The 22,997-nt window shown below is 43.6% G+C and overlaps 1 protein-coding gene across 1 annotated transcript in view; it reads left to right on the top strand.

Moving 5' to 3' along the window:
- Positions 1-22,997, top strand: part of LOC117154685 (uncharacterized) — a 64,014-nt gene that overhangs the window by 25,428 nt on the left and 15,589 nt on the right. Inside the window, exons 2-3 of the mRNA XM_033329892.2 lie at positions 19,315-19,527; positions 19,600-19,738. Of these exons, the coding sequence (XP_033185783.1) occupies positions 19,315-19,527; positions 19,600-19,738 (352 nt within the window). The remainder of the gene's footprint in view (positions 1-19,314; positions 19,528-19,599; positions 19,739-22,997) is intronic.

Consider the following 22,997-nt stretch of genomic DNA (forward strand, 5'->3'; position numbering starts at 1 on the left):
GCCTTGCCCCGGATGCGATCCCTTTACCGCATCGACGCACTCGCGTCTCGTCCAACTATCTCGTTCCGTCAAATAGCCGTCGAATTTCCACTATTTTTTGTTTTTCTTTCTTCGTTCGCTCGGCTCGAGGACATCCATTCTCCAGCTCGCAATTAAACGAAGCATTATAAATTCATGGAGAACGAGACACACGATCGGGTTTGTCGTTGGTCCTGTTTTTTCGGTTGGCAGGCAGTTCGCTTCCTCTTAACCGAAATACAGACGCCCACGCGTCTCGCCGACAAAACCAGATACGTTTCTCTCGATTTTTCACCACGGCTATAAATCATGGCCACGTCGGTGTCTCGAGTTAATAGCTGAGTGGAGAAACTCATTAAGCATCCCGCGAATGGTTTACTTCTACTTACGCTAATAACCTTGCCACTTTATTGTCTGCTTCCTCGAAGATTCTGTCTTTATTTATTATGTCTGTTTGCGTATCATTTATTTGGAACATTTAACTTTCGCCAACGCGATACGAAGATGTATTTTTATTCGCGCTCTGGGAAAACTTTTACAATTCTGTCGTTACGACGACGGCTAACAACTTCTCATCGTACATTTTTTCATCGCGAAACTTCTTTTTCGTCGCAAAGTCACACGCAGCCGCGATTCAATCGCGAAAGAGAAACGCGTCGTTTACGTTCACAAGTACGACGAATTATAATATTAGATGACGTGTAAAAGAAAAGTCGAGGAGTATCGGAAGGTAATCAAAGTCAAGCCAATAGCGATAAATTGAAATAGCAATGCGGAGAACGCGGTAAAATATGGCGGATTCATCAGGAAAGAAGCCATAACGACTAACGGTTAATAGATGCAGCTTCCAAGAATAGAACATCCTTGAAGGGGATAAGCTAACTGCAGCTCCGATATACTGCGATTTACTTTTCATCCTCGTTTCCCATCGATCGCTGCCGCCCAACGAGACCGTGTGAAAAAGCCACTTCTCACGTCGCGATTCCAACCATCGAAAAACGAAAAACACGAAAGGTAAAAAAGAGCAGTGGAGCGCAACAAGCATAACGAGTGTTATCGCGATGATATTTCCGCGCAGGTATGTATCTCGCCTGCGGTTAATTTTATTTCACGCTGCGTGATATCGCGAAGAAAAACAAAGAAACGATACGATTCTTAGAAAAAAAGGAACCGTTGAGGAGTGTTGAAACAGACACGGAATTAGTGTAATCGCGACACTTGTTGTCATGCGCGGATTATTGTTATGGTATCGTGCCACGACAGTCGAGGGTCGTTGTTACAACTCTGTTATTCGTTCTCCTCTGTTCGAGCGGTTTAGACGTGTACACGTAAGTGAAATATAGAAATCGATTTAAACGATACGTAGTATTCCTGCTATTTTCCAAAAAGTAGAGAAACAGCTCTGATATTTAAAAACGAATTTATCGGAAGGGCAGAAAGATACAGATTTTATATTCGAAGATCCTTAGCGTAATAAATTTTTCTTTATTTACCAATAGAACGATGTAATACTGTCGCAATAGCAAAATCAATCACCGTCGACGCGAATACGACGTATCGTTTGCGAGATATAAAATTATCTATACGTAATTTAATTCGTTCTGAATTTATGAAAAGACGAGTAATTAAAACAAACGAAATATGCATTTGCACTTGCAACGATTGTATTTGTGTTTGAGCGTTACATGTTTAAGACGTTCAAGTTGTCGAAGATTCGAACGTTTTGGTGAAGTGAGCGGTTCGTAAATGTAAAAAATAAATATAGAACTCGTTGCTTACATCGTTCGAGATGTAGATGTATTCCATTTAAGATGCTAATTGCGCGCAACGAATGACAGTAAATATCCGCGAATCGTCGTAGAGTTTCGCCGCGATTAAGTCGCGTTTCGACGCGTGACCACCGAGGTCTGAATTTTTGCTGATTGTTTTGCCAACGGCCTCGAATCGGTGGTAATTGATAACCGGTTCTCCGGCGTATTCGCTTAAGACGTATATACTTCTCTTATATCGAGCAGCGTGCAGACTCTTAATGAATTCAGCTGATCGAACGCGTACCTTTCGTCACGGGGACGCTCGAAATCCACGCGAATTCCTCGAAAAAGATCTGCTCCTCGAAAAACCTTCCTCGAGAAGTTAACTAACCTTCTGACGAACACGTTCGAACGCCATCATCGAATACGGTAGACTTTGGTCATTTGGTCCCGCTTCAACCAACCAGATTTTTCATCGAATGGTACAGGACAGTGATAGGTTTACAAACGACGTATCTTCGGTTCACTTTAGAATCTACCGTGATTCGACGTTATGCTCTTGCGATAAATCATTTGCGTGTTGAGAATGAAACGTTAATCGCGTACCTATGCAACGAGATTAGAAAATTAAGGAAAAACTGTAAGAAGATGTTAGCGAACGTATGTAAATCACGAGTTAGTTACGTCGTTCTTTAGACGTCTGATCGTCGAGGACGACAATTCGTGAGACCACAGGCAATCACTTTAACCATAGCCTTAGAAACTTAGAACGGATCCTCCAGACAGTTTGAACAAGAGCGCGTTACATATTTGTCATGCTCCGGTCCGGTAACGTACGTGTCTCGAATACGGCCGCATTCGTGTTTAGAAGAACGAAGAAAATCGTAAAGTACGCGCGATACAAAAGCGAGTAGCGGATCCTCGTTGAAGTATCGTCTCTAAGGTAATTGCGACACGCTTTAGTACTTGTCACAGTTTCACGTGGTCGCCGGCTTTCGCTGGCAACGACGAAGACCGGCAACTCAAGGGGGAAGGTAATAATCGTTAGTCTCTCTGCAAAGCGACGTTACGTCACACGGCCGAGTTTCTAGCATCCGTTTAACGCGGCCGATTGCTCCGACTATTCCGCGATCGATGCCCCTTCTTCCAGCGATTCCAAGTTTCACGTCGGCTGGATATGAAAACCAGTTAATTTCACCCGATGTGCTTTTCGAGTTATTCCTAGTAGAATAAATGGGTAATATGGTATCGTATTACCTGTATTTACACGTTACCCAGATTAAGCAAAAAGTGACGAACATTTGTAATGATTTCTAATCTTACACCGAGATAATTGCTCTATTAGTCGTATAGTCGATATCGAAAACGCGCTATCGAGAAACTATTGCCTAGACCGATCCTTATCTTTTAATATCACCATTCGTTCCGTCGCTATTCTCTAAATTCAAAATCGTTCCAGCTCGTAGAAAAGTAAATCTCGAGCTACGTTTGAAACATATATGCCTCGAAAAATGCGTTTTGTAACTTACTCATATTGGAGTACGAAAAACATAACGAGTTGTAACATAATTCGATATAAAAGAAACTCGGTCCGATGGGAAAATATCGGTTTCCAATACTCGAATATGCTAGATTCGAGACGATAAAGGCTGGTCTCGTAAAATCGAACGTAACAAGCGAGACACGAATCGTGGTTGGTTCACGAATCGATCAGAGGTCTGGAAACGATCGGATAGACGCGATTCGCGCGTCCATCGATCGCAGCATCGACACGCTTTCGTTTTTCTTCCGTGGGCGAAGGAACACGCGTGCACTTTATTAGCCACGAAATCGCGAATTAAAAACCTCTCGTGCGATATACGCAGCGAAAGAAAAAGTTATCAACGTGGAAGAGGAATCGGCGCGGTGGCTCGGTCGTGGAAGCGTTTTGTAAGGAAGCGTTTCGATGCGAAGAGACAGCCGAAGCACACGGTTCTCGGCGTTGTTTCGCGATTCGCGTTTCTCTTACGTACGGCTACCTGCGGTGGCTGCTATCGCGAATATATATCCGTCGCACGTAAAGAAGAAATAAATTCCCAGCAGGCCGTAAAGAAATCCGTACCGAAGGCGTGTGCACCATCGCCTTGGTAGCTCGCCAACGAGGTTAGTGGGATTTGAGATTTTCGATAGCTCCTTCCTACACGTATACGGCGTAACGTGTCGAGGATAACCGGCGTTCTCTTCTCGCGTGAACGCGTTCCTCCTGTGCACGAGAATGCTCGATCGTGTCTCCTCCTCGGCCCAGGTTCCAGCTCTTCGAATCCGAACCGAAGAACCAGAGAGCAACAACGCTCGATTCTCTCTTCTCCTGCCGGTTAATTTGCATACGAGCGAGTTCGATGCACCAAACCTTAACCCTAGAATCGTTAACAGAGGAATGTACCGAACGAGACAAGCAGGAGAATCTATAATTACCATTATTTTCTATGTTCGAGCAATATAGACGTTTAAAAAATTGCTGGTTCGATGTTACGTATACGCCACTGTCTATATTTTCGAAGCCATGATCGTAGAACGTTTCTCCACTATACTATACTATACTCTGCTAGGCTTGTTAGAAACAGATATTTCAATTGATTTAGGATTTCAACGTTAAACAGACAGAAATTGTATCAAGTGTCCAAATATGTACTTATGAACGGTAGCATATATCATATTTTTCAGCAGAATTACCCACGGCTGAACTAACGACAAGTTTTTCGTGTTTGTTGCAGGTACGTATCGCTCGGACGTATTTACCGGAGATACCGGTAACAGGGATCCTCATTGTGACGAAGTATACCTACGATTAGTCGACACTGATAATTCGTTATCGTTACGCGTAAGGCGTCACTCGGGAGATTGCTTCACGATTATCTTTCTACATACATAGCAACGAGCGAAAGGTTACAGGCGAGCTTTTCCCTTTTCCCTTCTTTCGTCTTGTCGTTCTTCGCTGCGACGAAATTTTCGTGAGTGCTAATTTATGTTATTAGTCATCGATTTCTGGCAATGATATCTCGCTGTGACCGTGTGTCTTTGCGTTTCGAAAACAATCCGTAGAAATTATTCAACCTTTCTTGGCGCAACGCGAAAGAGAATGTTTCCTGTCGTGTTCGTAAAAAGCGAAAACGCGAATTCCTAGAAATATCCGCGGTCTATCGTTTGGCACGAAAGAGAAGTCTTTTCGTACACCGTGAAAATTCGGGGTCAACAAACCTTATCGTCCTAAACGAAACTCGAACGGTACAAAGCGAGGGCAAAGATCTTTTGGCAAGACGATACCTTTGGTCGCCCACGTTTCGCGTCGGTCATCGCACATTGTAAACCGTTGTCCACGACGCGTGGTACAAAAGTATTGTACTTGCTCGTGCCTGACTCACGCGACTTGATTTGGTTTTCATACAGGAGAGACACACGACACACCTTGATTCAACGCAACATCTTCCTCGGCTAATTATGATTCATCGACAGTAGCCATCGATAGCGACGACGTTTATGGAAATTCTCCCTCTAACTGTGACTAACATGGCCGATAACTGTTAGTCGATGGCATCGTGCGCGTCGACAACCAGCGCTATATAATAGTACGTTTCGTTTTTGACGCAGTAGCGATACGAAAGAAACATTCTTTCAAGACGTATCGTTCTAGTTCTAATTAGTGCGTCTAAAAGCCAACTCGGAGAATCCCACTTTCTGTAAATATCCGAGCGTCGGTGGTGACGAACATCCGCATACAGATAGAAACGAACAAATATCACGGACCTATCTGCTAGAAAAGTAGGTATCACGAAAGGGAAAAGAGAAAGAAGGAAAAGAAGGAGAGATGGACCGGTCGATCCGACGATCGTTCATCTCGACCGCACGGCGACTTCCTGCTGTCGATCGTTGAAGTATGGCTGGTGCGCACCGACCAGTTTGGTACCCTTCAAAACCTCCCATCGACGATCGCAAATAAACCGAGTCTACTTTGATGCCTTGCGAAAATAAAGCTGACGTTCCCTCCCCTGTATCTCGATCGAGCATCGTTGCATCGAAGCGCAACTACCGTACCTTCCGCGAGACTTGCATCTCGCTCGATAGATTCGCCGTTATATTGGGTTGGCAAGTATGTGATTGCGGATTTTGTCAATACCACCCAATGACAGAATCCGCAATCACGTAGTTACCGTTCTAATAGATTTCGTGAAACTGTAAAGAAAGAGAAAAATAATAAGAAAGTAGAGGAGACGAGAGGGACCGAGGAGGAAGAAAGGGAAGGTTGTACGGTGGAACGTTGAAAGAAATCACGAGAGATAGGGGATCGAGAAATCCGTTGGTATGGAGTATCGGTTTCTTCGGGGGTCCCGATTTAGCCACGGAACGCCGCAAAACGCCAATAAGAGGATACTTTGGTCGTTGTCGGGATTAATGCTCGTCACGAACGAACGAAGGGACGGGCGTCGACTTCTAAATTTCACGAGGAAAAAAACTAACCGGAGGGAGACGCACGAGGCGTTTGGCGAACGTACGTGGACGAAAAGGAGGAAGCCTCGGGCAAAGAGGGGAGACGGACTCCCTTGACGTCCTTCGTCGGTCGCCACAGTTTGCTGACCCGGTTTGAAAAGAGCAAAAATCGATGTCGATGGGAGAAGGAAGGGACCCAGGGGCCGATCGAACCAAAATCGACCAACCGGTCGACGGCTGGGTACCGCGCATTAAAATCTCTCTGCGCTAATCTGATTCGATTATTAATCCTGTCGAGATCAGGCTTCTAAAAATAACAGCGTAGGTCACGGCGTGTGCCACAGCCTCGATTTCTGCGTAAAAATCGTTAAGACGTTGTAAAACAATGTCGCACGAATCGATTAAAGTAACATCGTTTCCGAGGATCTGTGGATCGATGATGTAATTTAAAGGATTGAAAAATTGGAGAAAAGAGTAGGTTTTCGTTATGACCCATTTAATCGCGATATTAGAATTCGCCTAGTCTCTTTCGAAGCAGCGTATAATTATCCTTCTCGTTGGAGATGAAACGAACTAGTCAAGAGACAGGAATCGCGCGAAAACTCGCTGAGCCGTTGGTTAATGGCTACGAGAGCAACGAACGAGGAGAAAAAGAGGAAAACGGAGCCGGAGGAAACTGGAACGGGTCGTTTTGTAACCGTTCTCGGAGGAGGTTAAATATCATTCCGTTCGTTCTTCGGCGGGCAATGGATAAACACCGGTGAACGATTCGCGTGAAAGTTTCATCGTGCTCGTTGCCCGATAAAAATGTTGCTCGTCTGAACAAACTCTTCGAGAGAAGGTAGACGATCGTGGTATTTGGTCAACAGGCTTTTGACTGCTGTCGACCATATAATTGCGAGATCCTCGATGACCTTTCGACGCACTCTCGACATTGTCGAAAGGTTAAAAATTAAATTGTTGGAATATACATGTACGTATATTCCGAGAGTCGAAGCATATGGTCCACAGAAACGTTCTGTATGATATTCAATATCGATAGCGACGATGGAAACACGTTGAATTGCGATCGAATTATATTGTTTTCGTGGCATGACAAATTATTACAGCTTCGTTCGAGATATATATGTACATATGATCCTTCGTAGAACCGAGAATCATCTTGTGTCACAGTAATAATCATCCTGCAGGCAGAGAAAGAAAAATTTCTGCGGCGGTCGACCGCAGAAGGTTTCGAATGAAACGATTGGAAGCGGTTTGCGGGAATGCAGTCGATCCCGTAAAAATGATAAAAGTGTTCTAGCATGGAAGCAACAAGCAGAAAAATACATTTTTGCCAGCAAGATTCCAAAACCTGCTCCCGTGACATTACCGCAGCTGAATTCCTTTTCGTACCACTGCGAACGAGGCATGGAATTCAAACGACTGTTTAAGAGCTCGTCCTGCTGCTACTTTCTTCTCTCGCGACATTTGCGAAGAATCAGGAACTGCAACAGACCCGAGACCGAGGATTATAATTCGCAAAAAGAAAAACAAGCGTTTGTCATTCCTGTGTCAACTATGAACATTGAGTCGCTTAGAAACCACACTGATCAATCGCGTAAATTAAAACGCTCAGAAGCACGACAATAACGAAGGATATTTGCTGAAATTTACCCTACTTTTACAAGTTACAAGTATTTCTTTATGATACATCAATTTATGAGAATGAGAATGTTTTTCTCGGAACGTCGAATGCAAATTCTGTATCTGGATGATCTGAAATTTATAATTCTACGAGAGCCGAAGTCGATCAGCAGATGGACTCTCAGAAGCTCCATTGTTACTCCAAATTTTGGCTCCAGGTAAAGTTTCTCCGTCACAGTGATTGGCGTCAAGGGATTAAAAAGATTTATTCAGATCTTGGTCAATTCACGACGCAGACACGATTACTCGATTATAAGCCCGGACGATTGCGTTGGAAGTTTCGCTTCTCAGCGAAGTTTAGTCGATTAGCCGGCGACGCTTAAATGGCAGCGGCAGACTCGCGACACGATATTCACCGTATTTTTCTCGGTTCATCCTGGACAGCCGCAAGCCGTATCAAGTGCGTGTATTGCGTAACGCGTGTACCCGCTGTGCGTCCAAGTCCACCAGCACAATGGCGTTAACGAGCGACAATCGACGGGAAGACTGCGAACGTGTCCGCTTGACTCGCGCAATAATGCGTTTCTGTTACCCCGCGTTTGTACTCTCGCCGAACTAAATTCTCGCTTCTTCGATGATTGCTTCCTTCTAGCTCCATCGACATCAGCAAATCCACAAAAATGTATTTATCGCGTTTGCTCCTATGATTTTCATATCGAACTGTTGCTAGATCCTGCGGACTTTCCCTCTTTGATCTAACAATTGTAGTATTGGCTTGACAACTAAGTGATTGCGGATTTTGTCAATACCACCCGATGACAAAATCCGCAATCATTTAATTGCCAAGTCAATACCAGTGAAAAATTTCTCATTTATTTTATGTTATAATCCATAGTATATGTTATATAGTCCACATTATAATGTAGCATAGCATATAGTCGGTTCTTAATCTGTGATCTGTGGGCCCCCGGGGGACGGAAGTCATCACGCGCGCAAGTTATTATTTTTTTATTCGAATGAAAGATATTTAATACGCGTATTCGCCTATTTATAGCGACTCGCTTCTATCGAAATTCGGAGGTTGTCGATGAGAGTTCCAAACGCATATATTTAACACGTTGCGGATGGAAGTTGCGAGCTAAGTTTCGCGGGTCCGAGTCAATAAAGAGTTATTTATAGGAAATCGGTGGTAAACAAAAGGTTAAGAACCTCTCCGTTATAGCGTATAGAGTTGGTAAGGCAGTTGGTTTCACGCGAACCGCTTAATTCTGGACTGAACGATCTCGATGCCATCCGATGGTTAAGTTTATCTCATTACAGGGCCCCGTGGTACGGAAACCAGAGCGACTCGTTGCCCCCGGTCGTCGTTAATTACACTCGACTCTACTGGCAATTAAGGAAATTAGCAGATAGGTAGGCAGACCGACCGCGTCGTCTACGATCGCCGGCTCTGCATCGGTTCTCTCTCGAATGCAAATCCATTGTGCAACTACTGCAACGGGCCAGCGTTGCATCGTTACCAATGCGGTGAAATTCGTTCCAGTTGCGTTCGCAGCTCGTTAGGCCGATTACACAACGTTGCGCAACCTTCTCCTCTCAGGGGCACTGGAACGTTTTTTCCTATCTGCACTTTCTGTGCTTTCTCATCACGAGCTTCTCGATCATCAAATACAAAATTAAGAGGTACTGCAACGTATTTTACTTTGCGATATTTCTGTTTACTCCTCGCGATTACACTGCGCGCGCCAAACACCGAACCCTGTTACCACATCAGTCGTATGTCTACTCTGAGCCATTGTTTGCGTTCAGCTTGCTGTATCCTTCCGTCAACGATCTTTAGTAGAATTTTACAAGCCACTTATCTTCTGCAACATCACATCGTTAGCGTCCGATGGAAATTAATTTCGACCTGCACAGCAGCCGACCATATCCGAGCTGAACGCTTCTCGCACCAAATAAATCTACCCTTTCTGTAGCTTTCCAACCTCTGAACCATCGAAAGGGCTACTTACATAGATGAAAGAGGCGCGAGGTACGAAGGATGTCGACCGTTAGCGCAAGGTGCGTGGCCAAGCTCGTAACCGCGATAGCCGAGCAACGACGTTGCGTACAATGTCTCCAGTCGCGGATGTCGATGACCCTCGAACGTCGGTATCGGGACAAGGAGAGGATGGTAGAAGGAGAGGCAGAGGAGAGGGAGACGAAGGGGAAGGAGAAAACGGTAGAAGCGGTGGACGAAGATGGAAGAGTAAGGAAAATAAAAAGGCACAAGCTCCTCAAGGGAAGAGGTGGAAGAAGGTACTTCGTAGACCGGATGGTGGGTAGGAGCACGAGGTCGTCGGACTGACCGGTGTGTTTAGTAGTTAGGAAGCTAATGGATGCCTTAAAGGACGATGGATACACACAAGGTTGTGTTGCACGACGTAGACTCTGATCCCGGTGTTAGCACCGATTTCCTGGTCCGCCGCTCTACACCAGAGGGCAACGAGCACTTAACGCTTTGCTCGACTCCCCTACCTCTCCTCTTGACCCTGGGTCATTGATCTTACACCAGGCTACGTATATAGTTTTAATGTGTCTATGCTCGGTAGCTTTAAGTAACACGCCGTTTCGAACTTTGCGGTTGATCCCTGGTCGTGGGAAGAAACAACAGACATCCAATTTAGGAGAGCACGACCACCGAAACGTTGTAATATCCGACTTACGATGTGCTCACTCGTCAGACACTCGACGCCAAGTCGTCGTATTTTAGGTCATGCCGGACCTTCGACTCGGTGACTCCAATCCGAAGGGAAAGTTTGTTTCTTTTCGCGTTTTTAAATGCGAAAACTACGGGTGGAAAGTATGAAAAATAACGTTTCTTTCATCGTTCAGAAGTTACACGGATTTGTTCCGTGATCTGAAACGCACAGAAAAAGCGACATCCACATCGCACGAATTTATGGAAGCAAGTCGTTCGTTGCTTAAGAGCGTATGGAACATACAAGCGAAAACGTATGCCACAAAGAGGTCGCAGCCTCAAGCTCTCGATGCTTTTCTCTGTCTCGATCATCGTGCAAAAGCTTCGAACAGCTCCTCGTCGCGTCTCGTACAAATCCAGCACTGGATGGAGATACCACTACGGTGAAAGTGTATACTTTCTATGGAGTTCGCGGCACTACCGCGTTCAGCCTCGGTTAGAACTTTATTCCACGTTGTGAACAAATTTGCGAGACTCGATGCCGGGTAACTGGTTCATCCCTGAAACCGAAGGTTCAAAGAAACGAGATGTAAAAGCGAATCGCGAAGCTATCGTTTCGCGCCTCTTCAACATGGGACACGGTCGGATGATCGAGCGAGGTCCTAAGTACGCTTTAAGTCCCGCACAGATACCAGAGACTCGCTGGAAAAATAATAACGTAGCTGGCGCTATTTAAGAGAAACAAACATAGTGAAAGTATTGTTGCGTTCTTAAATATTAAGGTTGATCACGAAACCGTGAGCAAACTATTCCTTGATATTCCCACGGATCCTGCAGCGATCAAATGAGACGCGATCGTCTCTTGGACCGAGAAATATGCAATAAATTTTAGTTTGCGTTTTCATCACCGTGCAGATAATAATACTTTGTACTTGTAAATAATAATAGACTCGTGAACGCTGTAGAAACGAACGATCATTCTCTTTTGTATTAACACGTTTGCTTGCTACTGAAATGTCTCGGCATATATGTATGCTGCGACGTCTTAATTATTTGAAAGTTAGCTGCTAGACTATCGACGATAACTACTTACGCAATTTTCAGTTTCTGCGTCTCTGCGTTCCAAGAAAGAGATTCGAGAGGTTAGAAATTTTGCAAATAACTTTCGTAAGCTTCTACTAATTTCATATTTACATTAAATTCGACACTCGAAACGTACAAGCTTTAGCTAACCACTGATTTTAGGATCGCACTACTCGTATATCGTTTCCATGTACAGTACCGGCCGCGGAGATCGAAGAGCAGGAAATGTCCAGGAGTTTCTTTAACCAGAGAAGCACGACAGTGGAACGGTCCAGTTTCCTGCTTGGTATACTTTCGTGACGCCTCGAGTTACAACTTTGACGTTATCCGTGGTTCAAGGAGCTCGTAAATTCGAACCGTTGCTTGCCAATATCGCAGCTATATAAAGATACGCGGTAAACGTTTTGCAATTACCGTTTCCAGGTGCAATTTTATTTGTTACAAATTGCTAATTAATTTTGTTCCTTGAGAATCGTAGAGCCTTGCATCGCCGGATAACGCGATCACGAATCTTCAGCTTCGCCAAATTATCCCGCTACGTCTCGCCTTCTAGCTTCATCCTCGTCTTCGCGGCAATTGCATGGTTCGAGATGTTCCGTTCTTTCGTTTTCTTCTCGGAACGTAGTCATAGGATTGCGAGCGCGTCGATTTAACGCGCTCCTCGCGACTAGACCTCCGCGTAGAGGGCTTCTTGCTATCTGGCTGCTGCGGCAAATCTCCCGTTTATCCTCTAACGACCTTAACGCCACAAAAAACGTCGCACCCCGGGAACATTTGCCTTCCTTTCTCACACAGGCTACCAATTTGCAGTAAAAATCGCGGGAAATTGCGATAAATTTAACAAACGCGACGTACATAATTGCACATCGATTTCTTGCACTGTTAATGTTATACAGAGAAGTCGTTTACAAAGTTTTTGACGGTGTTTCCTGGGAAACGCACGCGGTGCGTCAGAAACGGGTTAAGGGATTAACGATCGTTGCGCAATGAAACTCGAATACGTAGAAACGTTTAGGAAACACGAGAACGCGAAGTCGATATTTTATCGCGCCGCAGCCTCGAGGATTATCTCGAAAACGCGACTTTCACGCGGCGTTTCGTTTGAAAATTTGTTAACGAACGTTTATAGGAAATCTGAAATGCGCAAAGGTATACTGGATGGCCATAATATGGAAAAATGTATTGTACATAGTGAAATAGTTCGTAGTAAAATATATTCATAGTAAAATACTTGTTATAATATGTGAGCTGCGAAGCTTATTGAGATATCGTGTGTTTAATTATATTCGGAATATGAATTTTCATAAACACATCCGCAGTTTAATCATCGCGGTTCAATTTATCAGTAATTTTATAATTGAAATACATCTCGTCGAAAACGCGTAATTATCCAGATACTTTTGAAAGATAGCGAATACATGTTACAAGATAAACATATAATTTTTTAATTTCCGGCGTAACAGTTCCGAACGTTGGCTCGTGAGACGCCCGTGCACGCATCAACTACCTCGAACCAGCTATTTTACATTTCCGCGGAGAAATCCGAAGCGCCAGGCCGGCAACGTCTAGATCCCGTGATTTCTCGTTGGAACCCGTTGATCAGGCTTGTTTTCTTCCACCGCTACCATAGAAGGTCCTCTCCTTTCATCGAACGCAGAAATTCCACTCCTCGAAACGTGAATTTAGTCTCTTGCGTGCTTATGGTAGTTCGTCGTCTTTCCTGAAAACGTTGTGTGAAACCGATAAAACCGCGGATCCAGCCGAAAGCATAAGCATAAATTATGCTACGCCGAGTTTAAAAATATTTGCGTTATTATTGTAGTATAAGACCTAGTACGAGTTAGCTTAGCTTTTGATGGAAACGCTTTTGCATATATATGTATGCGAAGCAAGTATTTTTAAACTTAACATAAACGACGTATGTTCTCGGTAGCTCTGACTTAATGAATCGGTAAATTCGTACTACGCCAATGGCGAATATGTACGTGGTCCAGCAAGTGTGTCGACTTCGGTCTTGTCGACGACAGTCACGCTCGCGCGATTCCGCGTTCGCTTAGACGAAAGTCGAGTTTCTGTCACGATACCTTTCAAGGTCAGGACTTAATGCGCCCACGTAATTAACCTCCAACGAGTTGGCAAGCGGCACTTTGTATTTTCACGGAGAAATCCGACCGCGGCTCCTCGTTAGAGACTTCGAACCAACCTCGTTTTCTTCGGCTGGCATGCGCTCCGATCGAACTCGGATTCAAGCTACTTAAAATTCATCACATTTCACGACTACAACGTTTACTTGGTCAGAGACGGTTTTATCGAAACTAGAAAACGTTAATCGGTATACGCGTGTTTCTTAGTCAAGTTTTCTAGTTGATAGATGGTCTGGAATATCCAACCGAGGTAATAAATAACCGAACGCTTTTTATTTCAATTATCTCTTTCAATATTTAGCCAGAGCATGTCGAAATTAAGCTTTGCAATCTGCCGATGAGCTCACAGATTCGAAATATCGTTGCTTGTATTACTTGCAATAATCTCTTATCAATTTAGGCGAAACCTTCTTATCTTGTAATTTCTCTCTTAAAGTATATATATATACACACACACACTATATTTCCAAATTGGTTTCAAATCTGAAATATTTCACGTGGCACATACGATACGTGGACATGAAAAAATATTATTGATAAATGTTGGAATCGTGAGTCGATGCATAAGAACACATCGTATCATGTACGACACGACCATCCCAATTAGATTCATGGAGATCCACGATCCAGACACATTAATCACAACTGCAGTTCTTCCTGGAGAACGAGTGCACGTTCGTTCGTTAAGTTAGAAACGAGCTTCTTCTCTGTAACGGTCGTGAATAAAATTTCGGCCTCGATTTATCGCACCACCTGTTGGCTGCAGCTCGCAGCTGCCTCCTCGCTATTACGGGGAATTTGTTCACCGGCGTAACGAACGCGGCGCGGCCGTTCTCGCAGGTGCTACCTCGACGGGACGAAAAATACAATTTCGATTTCTTGCTCTCCGCTTGACGCCGTTCCCCGAGACTTGCCCGTCATCCTAACACGAGCAAATATCTTGGTTCGTGTAATTTGCCAGGTTTATTCGAGCGACTCCGGCGAGAAGAACGTGGCACGGTGTTGCGCAAAACTTGAAGACACGTTGCTCGATTCCATCGAGTTGAGATTAAGACGCGAGATTATACAGGGTGTCCCACGTGTTCTCGTTCAGCGATGAACACGCTGACGGAGTTTGAACAGAGAAACACGGCGACACTTTGTACAGTTGGCCGTTTCGTGGAAGAAATATCGCGCGAGCGTTGAGCAACAGCCTCGATGCATCGCATTTCCAAGACAAATTAGACCCGAAGGTAGATGCGATTTGTTGGAAGAAGGCGCGATCTTTACGAGAATCGTGCATACGCGAGCGCTAACAACGGAGCGTGGGAGTTCGACCTGGGCTCGACCAGGGAAATCGAGATCACGTGCATAGCAATGCAGCCACGGCGCGCACACTCGGTCTGCGTTCACTTCCTCGACTTCTGAACTTGTTTCCTAGCGTTTACGTGCATTACGTAAATCCACGTTAGGCTCTTTACCTTCGTTCGCCATCGCGTTTCACCCGGTGACCCGAACGAAAGCTTCGCCACGTTATGTTCCGACTGTGGCCCCTGTTTATCTCTTTCAGTCGTTTGATCCTGCATACATATATTCTGCGAACTTTACGAAAGTATTTGAACACCTACAAAGAGATGGCGAGAAACGCGAAATCTCGAATAAGTCGATTGTATCCGCGTTCGATGTTTTAGGTCGATGGTAAAACGAACTCGAAAGGACTTGAGTGCCAGGTCCTTTGTTTTCGAAAATCAACAAGTTTTCTTTGTATTTTACTTTATAAATTCTTTTGGTACTAAATTTTCACAATTTACTTTAACACATTTTTGATTATTTTTGCTTATTGTATTAGTACCACATATTTTTACATATTGTATATTAAATGTTGTGTAATAATATGTATTGATATTACATGTATATATCACACAAATATATACGTTTCAGGTGGAAATTGTAATAAAAACATTTAAAGCATAAAAAATTACCGCACCGAGAACGTAATTTCTCGATTAATTTCTCAAAAACAAAGGACTATGCGCACCAATCCTATTGGACCTGTTTTACCATTAATCTTGAAAACTTTTACGGATTTTACATCTTTGGAACATTTTATGAATACGTTACGCGATTGCAGATTTATATGCTTCATAGTTTAAGTCCGTACGATCGAAAGAACGACATCGGAGGTTTATTTTGCTCGCTATATCGGTTGTATCACTGTTGTGGAAGGGTTAGTTGCTTTATTAGGAACGGGGAAATCTGCGAAGCGATTTCATTGTATCGAACTCGAGATATCCTGGAAACAATGCTCGCAATCTCTTGCCACCTAATGGCGCAACTGTAAATCCGATATTACGGCGACAGCGATTGCGACGCTGTAATTATAGCGATGTCCGATGCTGCTGCCGGGTCTAGCTGGAAAATTAGAACCCTCGGGTAAATGAAAGTTCAAATAACCTCCAATTATCGCAATCTTCTATTCTCTGGAAACGATTGCCTTTCCTTTCTAAAGCGCACAATCTTGTTACGCCTTCGTCGAAGCGATCGGTTCAAGCGTTCTCTTTTCGTTAGTCTTTCTAATCTTTCGTTTCCTTCGAAGCAATGAAAATCTACACGCTCGTGACTTTGGCGTAAAGGGGACGATACAAAGTTCCAAAAGATCGAAGACGAACTGCATTAAATGCGTTCCTCTCTTTTCCCTTTGTTCAGACGTTAACGTCAGATAGATCTGGCAGTGTAACAGCCTGTAATTAGAACGTAGATAAGAGGCCCGTTCGGTGGAGTCTGACCACGATCGTCGACAACTATTGGCATTTGCCAACCTACATACCTAGACAAGCCGTGGTTCTCACTCGTCGGAGAGCGAGCTGGCCGCTTGATCAACGAGAGAGAGGTACCAAGACGCGAGTTAAACCGTCCGGCGACGTCGATCTCGCAACCAGTTTATCAAGTGAAAAGCATCCACGCCGATACTCGCAACAGCCGCGAAGATAACCCGGTCGAGCTACAAAAATCTTCAAACCGAGCGCACGCGAACTGTGTACAACTTTTGTGTACGAACTTTATCACCGAAGGTATCGTGAGATTTTTTTATCGGCGATGCGATTCCTCCGCGAGCTACAGCCGATCCAGAGTAATGCCACCGATAATTGCATCAATGATCTCACGCTGCCTCGGCACCGTAAAATTTTCCCTGCAAAGTCAACGCGCTCGTTAACAGTTTTATGGTCGTCGATGATAATTAAAGCGACGTGCAGCGTGCTTTTCGCTCGGAAATATTCACGCGAGCTATCCGCAATGTGTACAGTAGGTGAACGAGACGTAGCGAGGGATGTTCGTAAAATTAGAATACTAAAGGCGATTAATTGATCTAGCTACAGCTGAAGTATAATCGTTGAAAAAGTGTGTTGAACAATGTATAAAGAAGCTACCGCGATCAAGTATTTTGTAAAAATTTCCTGCATATTTTCAGACTCGTTTCAAACGTCTCCAGTATAATAGCGTTTCATATAAGAAAATACATTTAGAAAAGATTTCTCTAAGCGTTGGAATACTTTTGTTCGGTTACCGTAAGAAATATATTTTAGACATTACTGCAAGGGAAGGAACGATTCTGTGTTGACATCGTTCTGTGAACGAGGCTCTATAGATCCTACGGGTCCTTATGACGTCCAATAGCTTTGAAATTAATTGTTACGATCATTGAAAGTTGTAAAGTTTAACCACTGACCGATTTTACGACCTCCCTATATCGCCTCCATCTACTATATCTGAACAGAAATACCTGATCGTTGACGACCCAAGCAGGGCATCGTCTCGTTCCCTGATTTACTCTGTGGGATACCGACCTCGTAACAATGCTCTCTAACGACGTTTACACCGACGTCCGTCGCTCGATTCATTCGCTTCATGGGTCCTTCGTAACGAGCAACTCTATGCAGAAAAATCATGACACGCGTCCAGGATATTTTCTATTCTATCGATGGCTAACCGAGAGAGATTGTGCGTTCGAAACGTGTAAACTCAATTACCGCAATTGAACCATTCAAGGGTTACAAATTGCCAGAATAAAGCTTTGTTGCTATCGGGTCTCCTAATTTGGTAATTAGTCGAATACAGGTACAAATGAGGTAGCTAAATAGTAGCTTTAGGCTATCGCTCATAAATATCCCCGGGCACTTCGGTTAACCCGCAGTAATAGTACGCAATGTTTACCAAAGTCAATAGGAAAAGATTACTAGGAAGGATAATAACTGTGACCAGGTTTTATTACATTTTCTATGAGGGTACCAGTCTGCAATTCTGTAGTACCTGCTACAAACCTACCAATAATATATTTTACCGTCTATGTCAATATTTGTACATTTTCTATATAGTATAATAGTTTAGGAGTCCCTTCATAATCTGGCTTTTAATTTAGAGATAAAAACATTTAAAGGCACAGAGTTCGTCAGGTAACGAAGTAATTCTACGAAATTTAGCAGTTACGAAGTTTTACTGCAACGCACTAACGATACGAGTTTTATTAATGCATATTAGGTTTTTTTACAAACAGAAGAAGAACATTTTATTTCAAATTTATTTCCAATTTCCCGCGAGCAATTGATCGCCAATACTTTAAGCGAACAAAGACGAAATTTCATATCATTCAGCCATCGATATGGTGGCGAAACGTACACGGCGTTCCGTCTAATTCCGTTGTTGTATCGGCCTCGTTCGATCTCGAGGCCGTTCCCAAACGAGTCGTTCGTGGACCGGGAAAAACGTCCCGGCGTTGCAAAAAGAAACGAGACTCGTGCGATTAACGGTGATGCTTTCACCGTTGTTCTTAGGACTAGAGGCCGAGAATCGAAAGAGACGGTCGTCAAGAGCGTTGCCCGCGCAACTTCGCTTTCTACAGGTTGTTTAGATCATCGGATTACAAGCGCACCGTTTCGACGCGTCCATGATGCACAGGGTATCGTCGATCGTCTTGGTATCGTTGGAAAATATAGCCGCGCGATTTATAGATTATTTGTCGTTTACCGAGTGGAAAATTAGAACGCGAAGCCAGACGCAGAATTTCCATACATTATGCGCAATTAGAAAAGCGCGAGCATAACGGGTTTGTATCTGCTCGTTGATGAAAGAGCGAAAGTAAAGCGTTCACGCGTACAACTTCCTCGCGCAACGTTACTTCACTCGTGACGTCTTTGTTCGTCACGCTCAACAGAGGTAGACACGCGTTTCTAATTAATTTTTTATGGATTTGTGGGGTTTAGCTTTGAATAACGTGTCCGTATTTGAATATATAATGCATTGTACAAGATGTAACGCACGATAATTAGACCGTGGATATCTGTGCAAAGGCATATTTTTATAGAATATTGGTAGTTTAGTGAAACTTGGAAAAGAAATTTATTTTGCGTCCAACAGATTTTAGTCGCGTACTGTTTATCCTACGTTTCATGTTTTTTTTTTTTTTTTGCGTTTTCATATTTCATCGCGTATGTTTTTTAAGAACATTTTTAAAGATGTAACCTCATACAGGGATATTACAACATTTTTTTAACGCTTTTCGTTCCATTCGCAGAGGCAAATACGCGGCAGTGAGAAGATGTCGAGAGAGATCGAGCGGAAGGCAGTGGGCAGCGAAATTTCTAAGGAAGAGGAGACGGGCACAGGAATTGAGGGCGGAAGCCCTGCACGAAGTCGCGGTGCTGGATGCCGCGGCGAACTGTTCTCGTCTGGTGTCCTTGCATGAAGTATTCGAAACGAACACGGAGATGGTCCTGGTTTTGGAATTGTAAGTTGCATTCTCCATTTTCGAGGCCGAATTCCAGAATGTGTGTATATATGTACTGTTTTCGATTCAAAGGGCTCCTGGTGGTGAATTGCAAATGATTCTGGACAGAGACGAAGTTCCGGAAGAACGACAAGTCGCCAGATTACTGAAGCAAATTTTAGGCGGAATAGCCTTCCTGCATTCCCTGAACGTCGCTCATCTTGACATTAAGGTGAGTGTCGAACTTTATTCGATGCTTGCCAGAAAATTGTTACGCTATATAGGGTGTCTCAGATTTTTCCAGCCAAACTTTGAGAACTTTGTGAGAATGTCGTTTGAAACTGTATGAACAATATATAAAGTTAGTAGAATATCAATATAGTCGACTGAGTCATTCGGATGAAATTAAATTCAAGCAAATTTCACGGGATAATATGTACTGTACGTAGATCCAATTCTTTATCGCCGTCAGTGCTCTATCGACAGGAACGGCAAACACTTTGAAAGTATTAACACTCAGCGATTATATTGATTGCGAATCTACTCTCTTATCTTACAGCATAGCAACGGCGAGTAGACTACCGTTCCTTCGTATCTTCTATTTTTGTTCTAACTTTTTAACGAAGCTTTAAACGAAACGACCTACGCTGCCGGTCGTAAGTATTGGGATATCTGTTTAGTACCAAATCGAACGTTTTTCATTTGTTTTATTCTCTATTATTATTTCATTAGAAATCTGTTATTTCGTTCGCATCATGCGGCCAGATATTAAATAAAATCGTGTTTGTTAAAGTTTCCTCATAAATGCGACGAGTAGCTTATAACGTCTCTTATTTATATCCGTAGAATATGAATATAATTAATGCAAACTTGGAATACCATGTATAGTAAGCTCGACAGAAGGAAATATTCCGGTCGAGAGTGTTTCTTATCTACCGAACATTAAAAACAACGAAGAATCCGATAAGAGTTGGTAGATTGTGGTTTCTGCAAATAAGTCTTATCTAGATTTTTCCTGTCGGGTTGAAAAACCTTCTCAGAGAATTGGCACGCGTACCTTTACGACCATGAAAGGACACGGATAAAAACTAGAACAGCGAGCGTACGATCTGCGAGTCGCGCCTAATCTCGAGGACCGAACTCGGTGATGAAAAGAAACTCGTTGGCAACGAAACGACGATGTTTCAGGACGGTGCTGGCAGTTTCTCAGCAACGCAACGTGCCCGGCCTGTTGGTCGGTGCGAACGACCTAAATCGTTATGTAAAAGTATCCGTATAACAGGGCGAGCTTTGCCAAATCTCGATTCGAGCGCGAAAACTGTTGCATCGTCGCGACGTCGAGACGATGTTACGCATCGTTAAAGAGGGCATCGATCCGTGGCTAGATCGTCGATCGATTTTACCGACACTAATATCTTCTTGCACAATTGAACTAATATTGTTAGTAGACAGCGGATTTTTATTCATTTATGCGAACTTCGAAGATGCAAAAGTGCACACAATTTATGTATATAGTATGCAAAAATATATAAAACAGTATAGTAGCGTATTTATTACGATATTTAGAGGATAAGATATGCTTTTCATTTAAGTATCATTTCTTCAATTATGCTCGCACAAATGGAAAAGTAGAAATCCGTGGCTAATTATTAGCGTGTTTTTTGCGCCGCGTATGATCTTTTTTGCCGAATGAGCACTGTGGCTAATTCTTATAGCGATAGAATCGATCTGTTTATGGGAAACGTAAGAATACTATCGGGAATTTACATCTACGATGCGTACTACGAGGGTTGCATTAATTTGTCGTTTCCCCACATTCGCATTGTTGTCTCGGAAAGTAACTTTCTCGCGAATTCAAATATTTGCTAGAAAGCGGGGACGCTTTCGTTGGAATGCAGAAAGGAGAAGACGCGCGTTTCCTCGCTGCGTTGTTATCGCAAAACGTGTATTTGTTAAAAAAAAAAAAAAGAAAAGAAAAGATCATAAAGCAAAACGGCGAGACACGTGCACGAACGGGAAGGAATCACCGCGATGGAATTCCGACGAAACTGGCTTCGATACGACGTTTCTGCCTACTCGAAATTATTTTTGTACCAGCCACGAGGGAGTCGCGTCTCGCCGCGAAACTTTGACTCGAAAATAACTCGACGCGCCTCTCCTCTTAGCCTTTTCACCCCGAGAATAATATCCAGAGGAAAGAACGAGATCTCTGTCCTCTTTAATTAAAATGTCTTTCCATTTTTTTCACGTTTCAAGATACGTTGAAATATTTGAAGTAGTCCGCGTCTTGCTCCCATTTATGCAAAGTTATATCGCTCGTTCTCTCTAACAGCGGTATAATTCAATATTCGCAGTATTATCTTTTTACCAGCCGACTCGTAAAATTTATCACATTTAGAGACTCGCGGCATCTGTTCGAACACTTTATCATTTCAAAGAAGCTAATAGTGAAAACGTGACGAACTTTTCAAATACGTAGGCTTTGTATCTTAACTATTTAAAGTTGTAAAGAGGACGAATCTCGTTTCTCGTACGAACACCACAGCCTTCTCGAAACAGAGAGTTTCTATAATGTGGATAAAAATGAAGCCTCGTATTTGCATAATTACCCTGGTTTTATCCGTCGATGAATCTTTCGATTTTGCCAATAAATCGCTTTAAATTACGCTAAGCGTCAGAGGAGAGACGATGCATCCCGGAGATGATAGATAAACGTGGTTTACGTGCGCGTCACGGAGCGCGGTACACGCGCGCGAGATCAGCCACATTTTTCTTATTTGGCGGTGGCGACGATTTGCAATTTGCGACGTGCACACGGTGACACCGTGATACGGGACCAGCTTCGCGAGAGGACGTCGAAGAGACGCGTCGCGACGAAACACAGGCATAGATATACGAATGCGTGTTTATCGATTATCGACGTGATCGATATGGGCGAGCCAAGGCAAACGAGTCGTATTAATAATATTCCTTCGGCGACACACGTGGCGGCTCGCATATTTCAACCTTCCTCCCCTTTTTTTTTCTTTACTCTTCTTAACGCGGCTCGGATTATAATCGCGGTTACGCAACCCAATTACCCACCTTTCGTAAATTGATAGCAATTTGCGGAGATACAGGTTACCGGGTACGCAACTAAATTATGGACGAGCGAGAGGCTGGCCGCGACGCTGTTAAATTCTCTTCTGAGAGTTATCGATATCGCCTCACAAATTAAATTACCGAGTGAAAAACTGCGATCGAGATGGAAATAAAATAAGGCCGAGTTTCGTGCGTTAAATCGTTGGCACGACACGTGACTCGACTCGAAACGTTCCTTTATCGGCTTTTCTGCTACGAGACCGAGGATTACGCATCCGCCAGAATTATCGCGATGTTTTCCAAACGATAAGATAATTTCGCGCGTTCTAGCTACGTAAAATGGCTCGCCTTAACGGCGGAAAGAATCGATTCTGTTCTTGTTTGCACGTATTTTCCGATAACCGGGAATT

The sequence above is a fragment of the Bombus vancouverensis genome, chromosome 11 (genome assembly GCF_051014615.1).
Source record: "Bombus vancouverensis nearcticus chromosome 11, iyBomVanc1_principal, whole genome shotgun sequence".
Lineage (NCBI taxonomy): Eukaryota > Metazoa > Arthropoda > Insecta > Hymenoptera > Apidae > Bombus > Bombus vancouverensis.